This window comes from Sminthopsis crassicaudata, chromosome 4 (genome assembly GCF_048593235.1).
Source record: "Sminthopsis crassicaudata isolate SCR6 chromosome 4, ASM4859323v1, whole genome shotgun sequence".
In the NCBI taxonomy this organism is placed as follows: Eukaryota; Metazoa; Chordata; class Mammalia; order Dasyuromorphia; family Dasyuridae; genus Sminthopsis; species Sminthopsis crassicaudata.
This window is the reverse complement of record NC_133620.1, coordinates 37,484,329-37,500,105: the sequence shown is the minus strand read 5'-3', so window position 1 is coordinate 37,500,105 and position 15,777 is coordinate 37,484,329. Positions and strand designations below refer to the sequence as shown.

General features: G+C 37.8%; 1 protein-coding gene across 2 annotated transcripts in view; it reads left to right on the top strand.

Moving 5' to 3' along the window:
- Positions 1–15,777, top strand: part of HS2ST1 (heparan sulfate 2-O-sulfotransferase 1) — a 210,310-nt gene that overhangs the window by 182,437 nt on the left and 12,096 nt on the right. For both annotated transcript variants that reach the window (XM_074266315.1, XM_074266316.1), the window contains exon 4: positions 6,759–6,897. In XM_074266315.1, the coding sequence (XP_074122416.1) occupies positions 6,759–6,897 (139 nt within the window). The remainder of the gene's footprint in view (positions 1–6,758; positions 6,898–15,777) is intronic.

Genomic DNA, 15,777 nt, shown 5'->3' with positions numbered 1-15,777 from the left:
CACAAAGTACAATTACGACTTGTATTATTTCAGTTTATGACATCTCTCTCAGAGCTTTCCATTGGTGGTCATGACTTCAAAGTAATTCTTCCCCAGGCATGTGCCAACTTTAATTAAAGGGGCTTAAACTAGAAAACTGCATTGATATCAAACTCTCAATTTAGCTTTTCCTACTTTGAAGGATTAAAAGACAAAAAGAGTATAAAGAAATCTTTTGGTTTTCACCAAAAGTTTTAATAGGCGCACCCATTAACATGAAGCCTAAGGAGCCTTAACTTTTTGGAAATCGTGTAATTAAAAATGAATCTTTCCCCAAAGATCATGAATATAAAACTACATCATTCTTCTTTCCAATGTTTCCTTCAGTGTTTAGAACCCACTCAGTGAAATAGTTGTTTTTTTTGTGAAGTTAGGTATACCTTTCTCTATAAATAATTCATATGGTAGTATTGAAAACATTTTACAGGCAGCTTTAAAATAAACTAATTATTTTTCTTTTGGAAAGGCACCTAACCAATTTCATACACTTCATTCATATGCATATTTTCCCTCAGGGCTGCATTATCCTTGAAGGAGATGTTTGTTACCCTTTCACCTAAATGATTTATTTTTTCCACATGCAGCTTGATTTCTAATACTTGAAGTTTTCATTATTAAAATATATATTGAATGTTTTTTGCTTTTGGCAAAAGACTTGTAGTTAGAAAGAAGATCTGAAATATTTTTTCTGGTGTTCTTGTAGTTTAAAGTGTAAAAGCATATTGGAAAAAAAATTATCCTCTTTATTAAATACTGTAAGAAAACTTTGTTGTATAAGAATATTTCAACATGAGTGATTTTCGTGTTATATTGGAGGTTTAAAAAATTGCTATGAAATTTCTCTTTATTAGCCTTCTGACATTTAAAAATGATACTTCCAAACCTCTGCGCAGTCTGTTTAGTCCAAAAACATTGTAGAAGCCCAACTTTCCCTCAGATTGTCTTTTCTTCTTTTTAAAGTAGCTCTTAATCAAAGTTGTTGCCAAAATCTTGTGTAAAAACGTTGTTATCAATACAAGTTGCCAATGGACCGGAAGGAGAAGTTTTTACCCTCTTGTTCAGTCATGTCCAACCCTTTGTGACACTGGTTTTCTTGACAGAGATACCAGAGTGGTTTGCCATTTCCTTTTCCCGCTAGTTCTGTAGATTAGGAAACCTTGAGGCAAACAGGAAGATGTGACTTGCCCAGAATCACACAGCCAGAGCATGTTTAAGATTGGGTTTGACTCCAGGCCCAGCGCTAGATCCACTGATACCTAGTTTTTCTATGCCAATTTTTATTTTTAAAAATCATTTCCTTTTCATCTGAAATCCTTCTCTCTCTTTGATTCAATGCTTTATGGGTACAACAAAGGCAAAATGCCTGCTCCCTCTAGAAGAAAAGGGGATACTTTGATGAGGTAATTAGGTGTGTTTAGAAATAGCTTTGTTAGAGTCTTAAGAGTCTAGTGTATGACCAGGAAATTATATTAATAGACAGCAAGTCAAGGAAATAACAAGGCTACTCCCTTCAATTTTCATTTCTTTTATCTGAAAGTTGTTTTCTCAACTTAGCTGCAAAGAAATGTAAGTAAATCTGTTATCTTATTTTGGGTCATTTTTTCATCCCCTCTCCCCTCTTTTTCTAGTTCTTACTTCTTGTTTCTACTTAATTATATGTGTATATATAAGTAAATATGCATACATGCACACACACATATATATATTTTCTTAATAGGAAACGAAGGAAAAAATTTTCAAAATAAGTGTGACAAATGTCACAGATTTAAAGAACATTTTACATTTAAGGCTATTTAAAGGATTTTTAAAAAGATACTTTTCACAAGAAAATAGGGAATTTTTGCTCACCCAAATTTCTTTTGTCTTTTTTTAGTGAAAATTATTATTTAGTGAAAGTTTTTTTTAATAGATTGCTTACCCTATTTTAATAAGAGTACTGAGGTGTCATCACTAATTATTTTCACCGCTTTAATTTTCTAAAAACCAATAAAAGAAAGACATTTGAAAGAAATTGACCCTCCAGAAAGCATTAAAATGAAATGAAAAAATGACCAGCCAAAATAAAAAAGTTGGAAAAAAATTTTAATTAGACCAGCTTGTCTAGAAGGCAATTGGCCCTAATTATGTTGAAGTTTCAATTAGCCTCTCCTGAGATTTTTACATTACAACTACCACAAGGTCACATGGTCCATGGTCCTAGTCAATAACAAGGTTCAAGTATGAGAGTTTGAGCAGCAGCTGTCTTTGAAAGATATATCCCATTTTTTATAAGTCTTTTTTGCCATACATTCCTACTAAAATTTCATTTTTATTCATAACTTTGTTGGAACTATGCTCTGGTGCCTTAGAAATGTATATGGCTTTTTTGTTGGGTTTTTTTTTTTTTTTAAAGTAGGTTCTTTTCTCTTCCCTTCTTTACTTCAGTAGCTGTTCTCAGCTCCTGTAGCAAGGCAAGTAAATGCAGAAATGTCAGAAACAGGAATGCCTCCCTGCATGCTTCAGTAAGTCTTGAAAGGCAAAAACCATAGAGAAAAATCAAGTCAGAGAATTTTAGACCCCAAGACTTTCTTTTAATGAACAGAATTGTGTGGAATGCATCTCTATTGACTTGTCCCTCTGGGCTGGACTAGCACTGGTTCCCTTATTATTTCCTATCTGTCTGCACTTGACGCTGCTCTGAATCAAAAATGGCACCGACGGCGACGCTCTCCATGGTGCTCTTGTCGGGTCAGTACGCAGGAGCAGTGGTCCAGCCGCCAGATGCTTGCAGTGGTTTGAGTGCCAATGAGGATGGGGGGTTTGGTCAAAATCAGTACCTATTTACTCTGCCAAGATGCTGGAGGGATTCTCTTACTGCCCTTCATGAGCTCAGGTTGCTTAGACCAAGGCTATTTGGGACTGGCTGAGCTGGTGATGTAAGGGTCAGAGAGAACCGGCAAGGTGTCACATGGCTGAAGGAGGCTAAATGTTTTGCCAGTTTTTTCGACTAGAAAGAGAATGGGATCTGCAAACTGTATGCTGGTGAGATTGTTTTATGGAATAATTTATTAAGGCAGTGATAACTGAACGTCCCCAGAAAAAGAAATGGCGATCATAAAGAACCAACATGGCGGGGGCAGAGGGACTAGACCGGTGTGTGGAAGAGAGTCTCTGGGTCTTTCCCACACAGTTGTGGATGGTGGCCAGAGGCAGTCAGGACATACCTGTGCTGCATCCAGCTGGGTCCTGCCTCGGCTGTGAGTAGTCTGGGGGGTGGGGAGGGAGTGAACTGTGGTCAGCTAGACGGAGTGCTGGGCCCCAACTCAGGAAAATATGAGTTCAGAGCTTTTCTCAGACTCTCCCTCAGTTTCCTTATCTGTAAAATGGGGATAATAATGGCACCCACTTCCCACCTGTCTCCCATAAAAGCTGATATTTGTAAAGCGTGCAGCACAGTGTCTGCACGGAGTAGGTGCTTGACACATGCTTGTCCTCTCCCCCCTCCCCTTGAAGAAAAGCCTTGCAGTTTTATGTTCCTCTTGGTGTGGTTTCTCTGGTTCCGCCTCCTGTACTTGTGTGATTTTTTTACATGTGAGTGGAAAGCCCTCACTTGAGGGACTCCTTTAAAAGCCTTCAAGGGTTTTTGCTTTTTGCTTTTTCAACTGTGTCAGATGGCTTTTTGGAGAAGTACTTGCGCTTCGCCCCGCGGCATGGGGAAGACATGGTCTGCAGAGTCGGGCACGCTGGACCTTGACCGCAGCCTCGGGGCGACATTTTGGTCCTTGAGCACAAAGGACGGCAACCTCTGCCCAAACCCGCCCATTCTGGGCCCTTCCCGGGTTTTTGTCAGGGATGCCCTTGTTGCACAAGCAGATCCTTCTCCTGGTGGCTCATACCAAAAGAAAAACTAGGCATGGGGGGTTCCCTGGGACACCGTCAGTCATTCTGTATGTTGAAAGTGCCATCTATGATTTTTTTTTTTCCTTTTCTTTTGTAATGTTCTCCTCTCTGAAGGAAGGGCTATGAAGTCACACAGGAATAAGAATTCGTTTTTATTTATCCATATTTCATATAATCAAAAAAATCATCGTCCAGAACTCCACCCACAAATGAGGGGCCTGTGTTTCCTGCAGGGTAGAATCACCCAGAACTTGTGATAATGGCTTCAAGAATTCAGGGTCACTTCCATGTTATAGGAAAGAAACCATTTTATTTCTGTGGAGGGCCCTGCACGTAGCAGCTTCTAATTGAATGTTTGTTATATCAGATTAAATTGTTAACCAGGAATTAAGGACAGAGGTTATGACCACAGAACTGTTTTATTCTCTACAAACCACAGAACTGTTTTATTCTCTGTACAAACCATTACTTTAAAAGATTATCTTTATAATTAGAAACCAAGCTGTAATTAATTAAGCCAAATATCACAGATACAGTTTTATTAGTTTTAGCATTCCTCTGTTTTACATCTGAAGTTCGGGCATTTCATTGCCTCGAGATGCCTGTGTGGATAGTCCCCAGCTAATGAAAGGCCCATTCATATAAATGGCCTGAGCCGGGAGCAGCTTCCTCTGGAGCCCTGCAAAGTAATATATTAGTGCAGTAACAAGGATAAACTGGAGGTGGAGACGTGTTCTCCAAGCTCGCACATCCCCCTTCGGTCCCCTCTCAGTGATGCCGGCAGCCAGGCGTGATATGTGATCCTGGCACTTACATGTTAATTATTGAGTCCTGGGAAAAGCTTTCTCCCCTAGAAACAGCATTATAAATGATAGTGACCCATAAATGGCTCTTTGTCCCATAATGTAGCTGAAATATGTTCTGACTCCTTTCTCTCTCTGTCTGTCTCTCTCTGTCACTCTTACACACACTCCCCCCACATCTGTTCTCCTTCTTTCTCTGCCTTTCTCCTTCTCTTCCTCCTCCTCCTTTTTCTTCTTCCTCTCTCTCTTTCTACCCTTTCTGTCTTCCCATCTCGGCTCGTACACACACACTCACTCACATGCAACCTCTGTTTTCCTTTCTCCCTTCTCTCCCTTTCATGTGGATGTGGTCTATACGCAAGGATACTTTTATAATTTTTTTCATTGTGTATATGTATCCATACATATAATGTAATCTTTTATCATAACTGTTTTGGGTTCTGTCCACCATAAATGGCACATTTCTCTGGGAAGCCACATCCTGATTTCTAAAACGACTAACTCCAGAATCCCTACTGCCTCTGATGTATGAATATTTGAAAGTTGAAAAGCTGTGTCTCGTCAATTTTTAGTTAATAAGTGGCTGACTGGACAGTTTGCCTACACCCAGGCCCTGTATGCAATTTTCCTTTTGGTCATTTAATCACTGACTGAGACACAGTACATTATAAGGCTAAATTGTCATTAACCGTGAGTACAGTAATTTAGAAGAGAAGGGGGGAAACCCATTATGTTACCAGAAAAGCTTCAACAAGGAAGTTGAACTGGTACAGAATTTTGAAATATAAGTGGTATTTTAGGTAGTATTGCTTTTCCATTATCAGGGTTTATTGTTTGTTGATTAGGCTTAGAGAAACTCACAAGCCCTATTTCAGGCCAGAGGGACAGAAGTGAGTGTGGCGTGTTAGGGAGATGGTCAGAGGCAGGCCTCCTGGGAGAAGTTCGGGATTTGTAATTCCTGGGAGATGAGGGTGCAGAGATAGAGTGGGGCCGAGTTGATGGGAAGCCTTGAAAGTCAGGCAGAGGAGTTTGGTTGATGTTTGAAACAGGCTCTTTTCAGGGTCTTCATACATGACTTATGTAAAAGTAGTGTATTTGGAAAAGTAAATGGCAAAGTGAGCATTGAATGGAGAGAGACTGGAAATGAAGACTCCAGGTAGAAAATTTTCCCCAAGAGGTGATACAACAGCCTGGAGTTAGGGTGGAAACAATGAGAAGAAAGAAAAGATTCATTCTCTGATTTAATATTGGATTAAAAAAAATTAAAACTTAGAGAAAAAGCTAAAAAATAAAAATGGCTTCCCAAGCAAAGAATTGTGATTGAACCATTAAAAGAAAAAGGGAAATTGGGAAGAACAGCTGCTTTGGGGGCAGAGAAAAAATTATCAGTCAGTATGTGTGTGTGTGGGGGGGGGGGAAAGGAAGTTCATTCCTTTCCTACAGTTTAGACATTGATTCAAATTTGACCCAGCATCAGTCTGTCACTAACAGTGGTCACCAAAGCAGAATCTTGTGTAATACCCAGAGCTATTTTCTAGCTCCCATCAAGAAGGCCAACTCAGAATAGCCCTGTTCCTTGACTTTTGCTGTATTCGTTGATAACATTTCTCTTGTTTAGTGAGGCAAACAATTTTAGAAACATATTTAGTGTCGAATAAGATTTTAGTGCCTTACCTACTGCAAGCGAGTCATTCTGAAATGTAATAAAGAAGTTGCGTGCTTTTAAAATTACAAACATTAAGGTTCTACCTAAAAATCTATCTGTCCTCATTTGGGAAATAATTTTTCTCCCCAGTTTAAAACCTAATGAAGGGACATCATTAAGCAGATGCTATCTTTTCCATTAGAACTTAAAGCTTTGTGATTTTGAAAAATACTCCTTCCTCTTTGTTTCTTAGCTTTTTTCTTTTCCTGTTAGTTCTCATCCATTTTTTTGGTCATGCCCCAAATATATCTAAGTCAGCACTGCTTCATTCACACAATGGCCTCTGAAGACCCCGAATTTCACAAAACTTTTTTGGTTTTGTTCTGTTTCAGGTTTGGTGTTAAAAAGAAGCCCATTTACATTAACGTCATAAGAGATCCCATAGAAAGGCTGGTTTCTTACTATTACTTCCTACGATTTGGAGATGATTACAGACCAGGCTTACGGAGAAGAAAACAAGGAGACAAAAAGGTAATATTTAATTTTAAGAATTTTTTTAAATGCAAAAGTGACTGTTTTGATTTTAAAGCTATTTGTTGTATTGAATGTGGTGAGCAACATTACAGTGTTTACTTTCAAAAATAAAATATGAGCAACAGCTAGCTGGCACCGTGGATGGAGTATTGACCCTGGAGTCAGGAGGACCTGATTTCAGACACTTAACACTTCTTAGCTGGGTGACTCTGGGCAAGTCACTTAATCCCAGTTGCCTGGCAAGAAAGAAAAAAGGAAGGAAGGAAGAATCATCTTGCTTCTGCCATCTGCATTCAGAAAGAGAACTATGGAGATGGAATGTGGATCGAACATAGTAGTTTCATCGTTCTGTTGTTTGTTTGCTCAGTTTTATTTTCTTTCTCATGTTTTTTTTTTTCCATTTTGATCCAATTTTTTTTTATATAGCATAACAAATATGTTATGGAAATATGAGTTGCATATATATATATATATATATATATATATATTTAATCTGTATCAGATTACATGCTCTCTTGGGGAGTGACGAAATAAGGGAGAGAGAGAGAGAAAAATTTGGAACACAAAAGTTTTACCAAAGTGAACAAATAAAATCTATTTAAAAAAAATTTAATTCAAAATCTTTCCTTAACCTGTGGCTACAAGTTCTGACTACACATGTCACTATCACATAGACCTAATAACATTTAATTACCAAAATATTAAAATATTCTTCAAAACACTGGCCCTTTAATGCTTGTGCAACAACATTTGAAGAATCTGTGCTTTTTTCAGTGGATTTAATCTTTGCATCACTGCAAATTGCCACCTCTGTCTACCTTAGTATACTTTCAATTCATTGCCTTTTAAAATGGTGTCATCTTTTACAAAAGTTGAGAATTCACTACTCCTTATTGCAATAATGGTTTTTGTTACCAATTCACTGACTAAACTCAAATAGGGCTACTTTGCTCTGGGATCGCTTAGTCAGCCTCATAGATTTCAGGATATTGATCCTCCCGTAGTCTCATTCTGAAAAACAAGAAAAGACAAGAAAGGTAATAAAACGTGATCAATGGCAGAAGGAGACTAGACTGGACAACTCTTAAGTCACACTTTCTCTTCCAGTCTCAGATTTGAGGACATAGAATTGCGTCCTGCTGACTTCCACACTATACTTTGTCTGGTTTTCTGGGAAGTTACTTCTGGAGCGTGTGACTTATTTTTTAAAGCTTCTTTGTGGAAATTTTCATTTTTGTTTTTATTTCACTCCGTGAGGGTCCTATGAGAGTAGACACATAATATAATGTATAGAGATCTGGCCCTTAAGTCAGGATAGACCTGGATTCAATTCCCAGCTCTCACACATACTGACCATGTGGCCACAGGCAAGTGTCTCCTGAGACTGTAAAGTTGGCGAGCAGGTCTTAATCTACATGGTTAAAAAGTTTTCTTACAGAAACCATGATGACTTTAGATCTAGGTCACCAAATCTCCTTTGTGGCTCTCTTCCCCCAGAAAGGAATAAGCAAAATTTTTTTGTATAATAATGACTCTTTGTTATCATCATGAAGCACTTTACAAACATTGTCTCTTTCTGTTCTCCCCCAAACCCCAGGAATTCTATTATTGTTTCTGTTTTACGTCTGAGAAAACTGAGGCAGAGAGAGGTTAAGTGACATGTTCAAAACCATAGAGCTATTAGCTTGGATTTGAACTCAGGCCTTCCTGACTTCAAATCCACTGTGGTGCCACGTGGTACCTCTTGACATGTAAGTGCAATGAAAAGAAACACCAGACTTTTTATAAATGCTATTCCCACGTGAGGAATTTTAAAAGGGATTTTTTAGTTTTGTGATAGGGTGCGTAGAAATTCTCAGCCTTGGAAACCCAGTTTCTGGTTTAGTAACCTAGATTGGCTCTTAAGCTTGACTAATTTTTTGAGACTCAGATTTCTCTTAGTTTCATGCTTATTCAGTTTACGTGGTCCTCCTAATTAATGATGCATCTTTTCTTTTATTTCAGGTAAATTCTATCAGTCTTAACTGCCGATGTCTTACTTTCCCTCATCAAAGTAGTGTTGATGGGGTTGGGGTTGTGAAGGTCCGCAGAGGGGCCTTCCCGACTAAGGAGCTTCTCATATAGGAGAAGAGCTTATCGGAACCCTGTCGTAGAAGCCAGCAATGGTGTTCGTAGTGGGGTTCTTCAAAAGGAGAAAAGAAAGACCGAGCTAGAAAAGGGACCTTAGGAACTGCCATTTCAGTGTCTTCCTTTTGGATGATGAACAATAGGTACTTGAGCACTCAGTGCAAACATCAGGCTTGAAAATTACTAGAGATCATTGTTCAGTTGTGGGCCAATCCATGATTTCATCCCTTTTTGTCCCATTGATTCTGTCAGGGACAAAGCTCTCTGGTCTGCTGGGCTGACAATTGCTACCTTGCAGAGGTCACAGTGACTGCTTTTCAATCAGTGTGAACCTTTGGCTTCCTTATGCCATAGATCAGCGGCTTAATTCAGTAGACGAAGACTAGTCTGAAGATTGATGTTGGAGAACTAGATTGTCTTTAATTCAAGTGTACAAAGTTTTGTTGATACAAACATAAAATATGGCATTCTTGGCCATCGGGAAACTAAGTGGTTGGAGTTATTTTGTGGGGGTTTTTTAAGTTTTAGCAAATTTATATAATTTCTTCCAAAAAATTGAAACAATCTGGCGATAAACTTATATAACATAGAAATAATAGAAACAAAATGTAAATTAGCATTTTCCAAACTGTGATATATGAAGCTGTGATATTCCATACAATCAAACGTTATGCAATTCTACTTAGATCAGAAGGCCTGCTTTGGTGCATTAATGTGGTTGGGAGTAGTCTAGAATTGCAGGGAGTTGGGAAAGGTTTAAAATTACTTTCGTTTCTACATCAATTTCATTTCCAAATATATCTTTCTCATACACAGAGCTATTCCTTCTAACAAAGAATAAAAAGTAGAGGGGAAAAAAACAATTCAGCAAAAGTAAACAATATACCTACTAAATCTGACTGTTATTTCTATTTGCTGTTTTTGTCCTTCATTCTTGAAGAAGATTGAGACATCAGCTTCACTTTCTTTTCTGGAGCCATCTGGGCCCAGGGGTTTTTTTAAGCTAAAGTCTAACTGAGTTTGACTAAGACAACACCATTCAATGGTTTAAAGCCAACTCTCCACCCATAGTCCCCCACTTCCACACCGAGGAGATAGCAGGTTTATCCCCTCCTCTCTTCTTTAAACCTAGCTTAATATTTATCTTTCTCACATGCTCAGTTTAATTTTGTTTGTTATTTTTATCAGTTCACAGATTGTGTTTGTTTTGTATATTTTCTTCTGGATTTTGCTTAGAGCTTCTCAGTTTTCATTAGGCTGTGAGGGTTGTGCTTCAGTTTATTACCTCTTAGAATATATTCACATCTCATCTCACACACATGCCCAGTTTGCCCACTATAATTATTGGACATTTTGTTTATTTCAAGTTCTCTGATTCAAAAACTAAATAAACCAAAAATCCTGCTACTGCAAATATTTTGTTGTTTTTGAGACCTTTCTGACTTTGCCCTTGGGGTGTGTCCATAGCAGTGAGACCTCTGGACAATTTGAGTCACTTTCTTAGCCTAATTCCAAATTATTAAGATTGGTTGAACTAATGCTAGAATTCTACCAACAGTATGTTCAGCTTTCTACAAGCCCCCCAACACTGGATATTCTTTTCTGTGGCTATTTTTCCAGTCTGTGAGCAGTAACGCTCTTACATTCTTAAAAGGCAATGTCAGTAAAACAGTATTCTAAAGTACTGAAGAATTGTGATCTGCTTATGTTTTGATGTATTGAGATATAACTTATTACACAAGACCATATTTTTATATATTTTATATTATTTATTTTTATGTTACCCAAATTTATACTATATATTTTTTGTTTTTATATAAGATCATTTATTACATAAAACAACTTTTTATATTATATTATTTTTACATTAAAAAGCTTTAAACCAGGTATTACTGTTATGTAGTCCTTTTCCAATAGTGTCTTGACTCTATGACCCCATTTGGGATTTTCTTGGCAAAAATACTAGAATGGTTTATCATTTCCTTCTCCAACTCATTTTACAGATGAGGAAACTGAGGCAAAGTGAAGTGACTGGCCCAGGGCACATAGCTACTAAGTGTCCAAGGCCAGATTTGAACACAGGAAGATGTTCCTGACTGCATCCATTGTGCCATCTAGCTCCCCAAACTGGAGTACCCTCTATTTTGTTCTAAGATTTCCCCAAAGCCTCCTTTAAACCATATGTCTATTCCATAATCCTATATTTTTATAGGCCCAAAGTATTTCATGAACAAATCATTCAAAACACTTAAAATGAGAGATTTAACCAAGCCTCACTTTTTGGAAAATCCAGATATTGCTGCTTAAAAATGGAATCTTTTAATGATTCTCATGATGTACATATTTCATGAATATTCAGATATTGACTTATAGCTCTTTTTATGGTTTGCACTGGCTTTATTGTTAAAGGTTTTGAATAGGGGAGAAGAGTGGACAAGCACTTATTAAACACCTGCTTTGCACCAGGAACCATACTAGGTACTTTACCTTTGAACAGTTTCATAATATGATATGGGATGGTTAATTATTTTGGCAAAAAGGTATTGGTCTCTGTGTACTAGGTTACAATCAGATGGCGTCACCTGTAATGTGATCAGAGGCACTCAAAAGACCATGATCCCTATCTCTGATTTTCTCTTCCTATTGCTTAACATTTCATTTGTCAGCAACAGCAAGAATCCTCCCGAATTGAGAAGCCTTTACTTCAGAACGTGTCTGTTTTGCAAGTGGAAGCCATGAGGTTTTAGGGAATCCAAAATTAGTGACATTGGTCTCAGCAGATGCTTCCAAAGATTGCCATGCTGAGTAATTCACTTGACTCCCAGCTGCTGTTTCCTTTGAAGCAAGATTCTAGGATTCACCTCACAAAAGCATCAGTGTCTGTAAAGCCCACCCCAGTCCCTTCCAAGCACTCCAATTCTGAATTATCAGCTAAAGCAGCTTCATCTTACTGGGATGCCCTTTCACACCTTCCTATCTGGGATTTTTGTCTCTTTCTGTACATCTTCCCTAAAGTATCCACCCTTCTGTTCTAAGGTTCGGTAGGTCACAGCATCGGAGACAACCATAGTGTTTTCCTTACCCTCACTCGTGTGATTTGTATAGATGAAAACTTAGAATTTCATTTTTTGCTTTTATCTAATTTTGCTTACCCTAGGATATTAAGTTTGTTGCTTATAATTTATTAGACCAGTTAGAACTCTTTGAAGGATCCCAAGTGAAATTCTTTTTCTCTAAGGTCCAACAGAAGACCATACTAATTTTAGCATGACTCTGAGCACCTTATTTGTTCTCCGAAAGACCCACACTAGAGCTTTTTGTATTGAAAAAAAAAAAAATCAAACCTTTGTCTTCATTAGGATTTCACTGATCAGTACTTTTTAAAATCACCCATTAAAAATGTTTGAGCATCTAATGCAGGCTACAAGTTCCTTGCTTGCTGATTACTAGGTCTATCTATCTGAAATTCTCTAACTTTGAAGTTTTTTCTCTCCAAACTTCTTTAAAGATTCAATAGTAATCATACCAAAATATGATAACTTGAAAACGTATAACTACGAAAGGGATTGGAAGATCATCATTATTTTCAAGGAACCAGACTCAATTTTGGAGAGTGAGGTAGCACAGTGGTCAGAGCCCCAGGCCTGGAGTCAGGAGGACTCATCTTCATGAATTCAAATTAGACCTCAGACACTTGCTCACTGTGTGACCCTGAGCAAGTCACTTAACAGTATTTACCTCAGTTTCCTGATCTATAAAACAAGCTGGAGAAGGAAATGGCCAACTGCTCCAGTGTCTTTGCCAAGAAAACGTCAGATGGGATTATGAAGAGAAGGACGTGACAGATGAGTGAACAAAAGACTCCATTTTACCATAGTTGATGAATTTAGGGCCCCCTTTTTTGTAGGTACCTAATAAGCGACGCCTAGGTTTCTGTGACTCTCGATGTATATACCAGCATATTTCATGTCATATATTTTCTCATAGACTAAATGAACCTCTTCATAAAAAATATCATTTGTGATGCTGGTTACCCTCATCATCTCATGTATTTTTGAGTGACCAGCTGCTGAATAGCTCTCTGTAAGTAATAGTTATTAGGCTTTCTTTTAGGAGGTCCTGCCCTTTAATCCTAAAGTACAGTTTGATTCACTTAGGAAAGCCGCTGGCCACATCCCGACTTCTCTCAGGTTGCTCTCAGATCCCCACCTTTTCAATCATGTTAGAATGCTCCGATTCAGTTAATTCACTTCTGATCAGGGCCCACCACCGCAGCAGCAATAAATCAAGAAGTCCCAAAGAGGTCTAGCCAAGTTTGTAGTGAACAGACATTTGTGCCGAGATCCCTCCTTAAATGGAGGTTTTGGAGGTCTTGGCCCTGCCCTCTAATTACTTTGAATCAGTCATTAAATCCAAGCGTCTGATGGCATGGAGTTACATACTTCTATTGCACGAGTCTGTCTGTACTTTTGTGGGTACCTCATCTAGTATATAGACTGCCACCTTCTCAGCTGTAACCAACCAAACAAACAAAAAAGCCTCTGTTGCCCTCTCTCCAGCCCCATGGGAAACTTAGCAAGGCTGGACCTCGGCCCTGTGGCCTGCCATTGGACCCATACTGAAAGCCTTTACAACGTAGGCTGAATCTCCTAGCATTTCCCCGCCCGGATGCCCTTCCCATCAAAGGAAGACTTGGCTGGAAATATACTATGGAAACACATTTTAAGAGAGAAATGAGCTGATAGAAACAGTGCAATTAATACCCAGGGGGACTGGCCTATAAAGGAAGTAAGAACACAAGAGAAAGGAGGAAGGGCCCACTGGGGCTAATACTGAAGGGGAAGAAAGACCCATCCCCAATTACCCTCCTTAGCCTAATTTTGGCCCAAAGTAAGACTAGAAATAGTGTTAGTAGATTACTGTGTATTGTGTTTTTATGCATTCCTTAGCTGTGTCCTCAGGCCTTTGCCTTTAATTATATATCGGATTCCTGTGCTCCCTTGCAGGCATTTCCCCCTGGGCTTCTCTGTGCTGGACCACTGTCTGAGTTCTCTGCAGCTCCTCTTATCCATTCATCTCCCAACAGTCCCTATTAGGCGTTCCCTTCCCTCCAAATCAGTGATCTCCCATCCTCCCAACATGCTCTTCGCTGTCCACTTGGTAAACAATAGACTTGATCTCACCTCATAAAATGCCAAAGGTTTTTTAAATTTCCTTGCTTATCAGTTGTACTTTTCATTTATTGAATATCACAGTTCATACTACTTTAAAAACTGCTTGGAAGGGATTTCTCTGTTTAAAAAAAAAAATTTTTTTTAAAAAAGCCAGATTTACTAGCTGAAAAAGCTGATCGCATTTTTTGATTTTAGCCCTTTCTTTTCCCTGGTTCAGTCAGCTGGTTACTGTAGATTTACAAAGGAAAAAGAGGCTTTATATTGTTGGTTTGTTTCTTTTTAACATTTCAAGATTTTGAGGGGAAAACTATTCAGAAAAATTTCTTTCTCTGAAGTAACTAATCTTTTTAGTGAAGCCTAAAGGAAACAGATGATTTTGGGTAGGTAACCATTTGAGTAGCATTCTCCTCTTGTGGTACATTTAGAGAAGAATAAGTATCCAAAGTGATAGATATTCAGATTAGATTCAACGCATGTTGTCTTCATGAATGAGTAGCTAAGCCAAGTTCTAGCGGTTAAAGATGGCAGTATACACATTTAGTTTTAGATAAAATACACTAGTTTCATTTTATTTATCAACTGTGAATATATTGTAGATAAGACCCGGTTGTATAAATATAGTCTGATATTTTCAGATACACTCATTTAGCCTTTAATTATTCTTATTTTACTTTGACTTGCAGTCTTTGCTATTGTCTAATTAATAACAGAAAAATATCACAGTGTGCAAAACACTGTGCTAGTTGTAGAGCAAATTAAAACAAATAGCAAAAAAAAAAATGCAGCTTCTTTCCATATATTCATTCTGTGGGGAATGGGAATAATAAAACATGTACTAAGGTAAGTTAAATGTAAGATATAGGAACCTTAATAATGGGGAAGTTGGGGAAGGCTGTCATACATTTTCTAGGGAAGTTAGGAAAGCGCCCCTTTACTCAAAGATGATAAGGAACCAAGGAAGTAAAACCCAAACCTATAAATTCATTTTGTCTTGTTTAAGCTTATTTAATACAGCATTTAGTAGATTCAAAATTTTGGAGGTATTGACTGAAAAAAAAAATCATTTGGGAAATTATTTGTGGGTTTTTATTCATCAGCTATAGTATTTCAGTAGCATAAAAATACGTTATTTTAAGAAAGAACAAAATCTCTATCATTTCTGCTTAATGACATCTTTGACACCAGTAGAAAATATTTTAAGTTTCCAAATTGCCTTTTGCTTAATAGTGTAAAATCTTTGGTGTGAACCTCCATTGCTTTTGCCTCTTTTAATAGCATGTCTTCCTATATTTGGAGGAAATTTTAAAAATTTCTTTGAATCAATCAAAAAAATGGAGATCTTAGAAATGAGTTCCCCTGACATTGCTTTTATTATTATTATTATTTATTACCTTCTATATGACTCCAATCAGATAAAGGAAGCAGAGCCCATCTTGTGAGCTTCAGAGGCAAATGGGATAATCTAGAGACTGGTTGAAATTGGATAGGCCTGGAATCAAAAACCTTCAAGTTTATCAACTTCTCAGTTCAGTGGGCCAAAGACTTCATGGAAATTGGAACATGGTATGTAGATAGA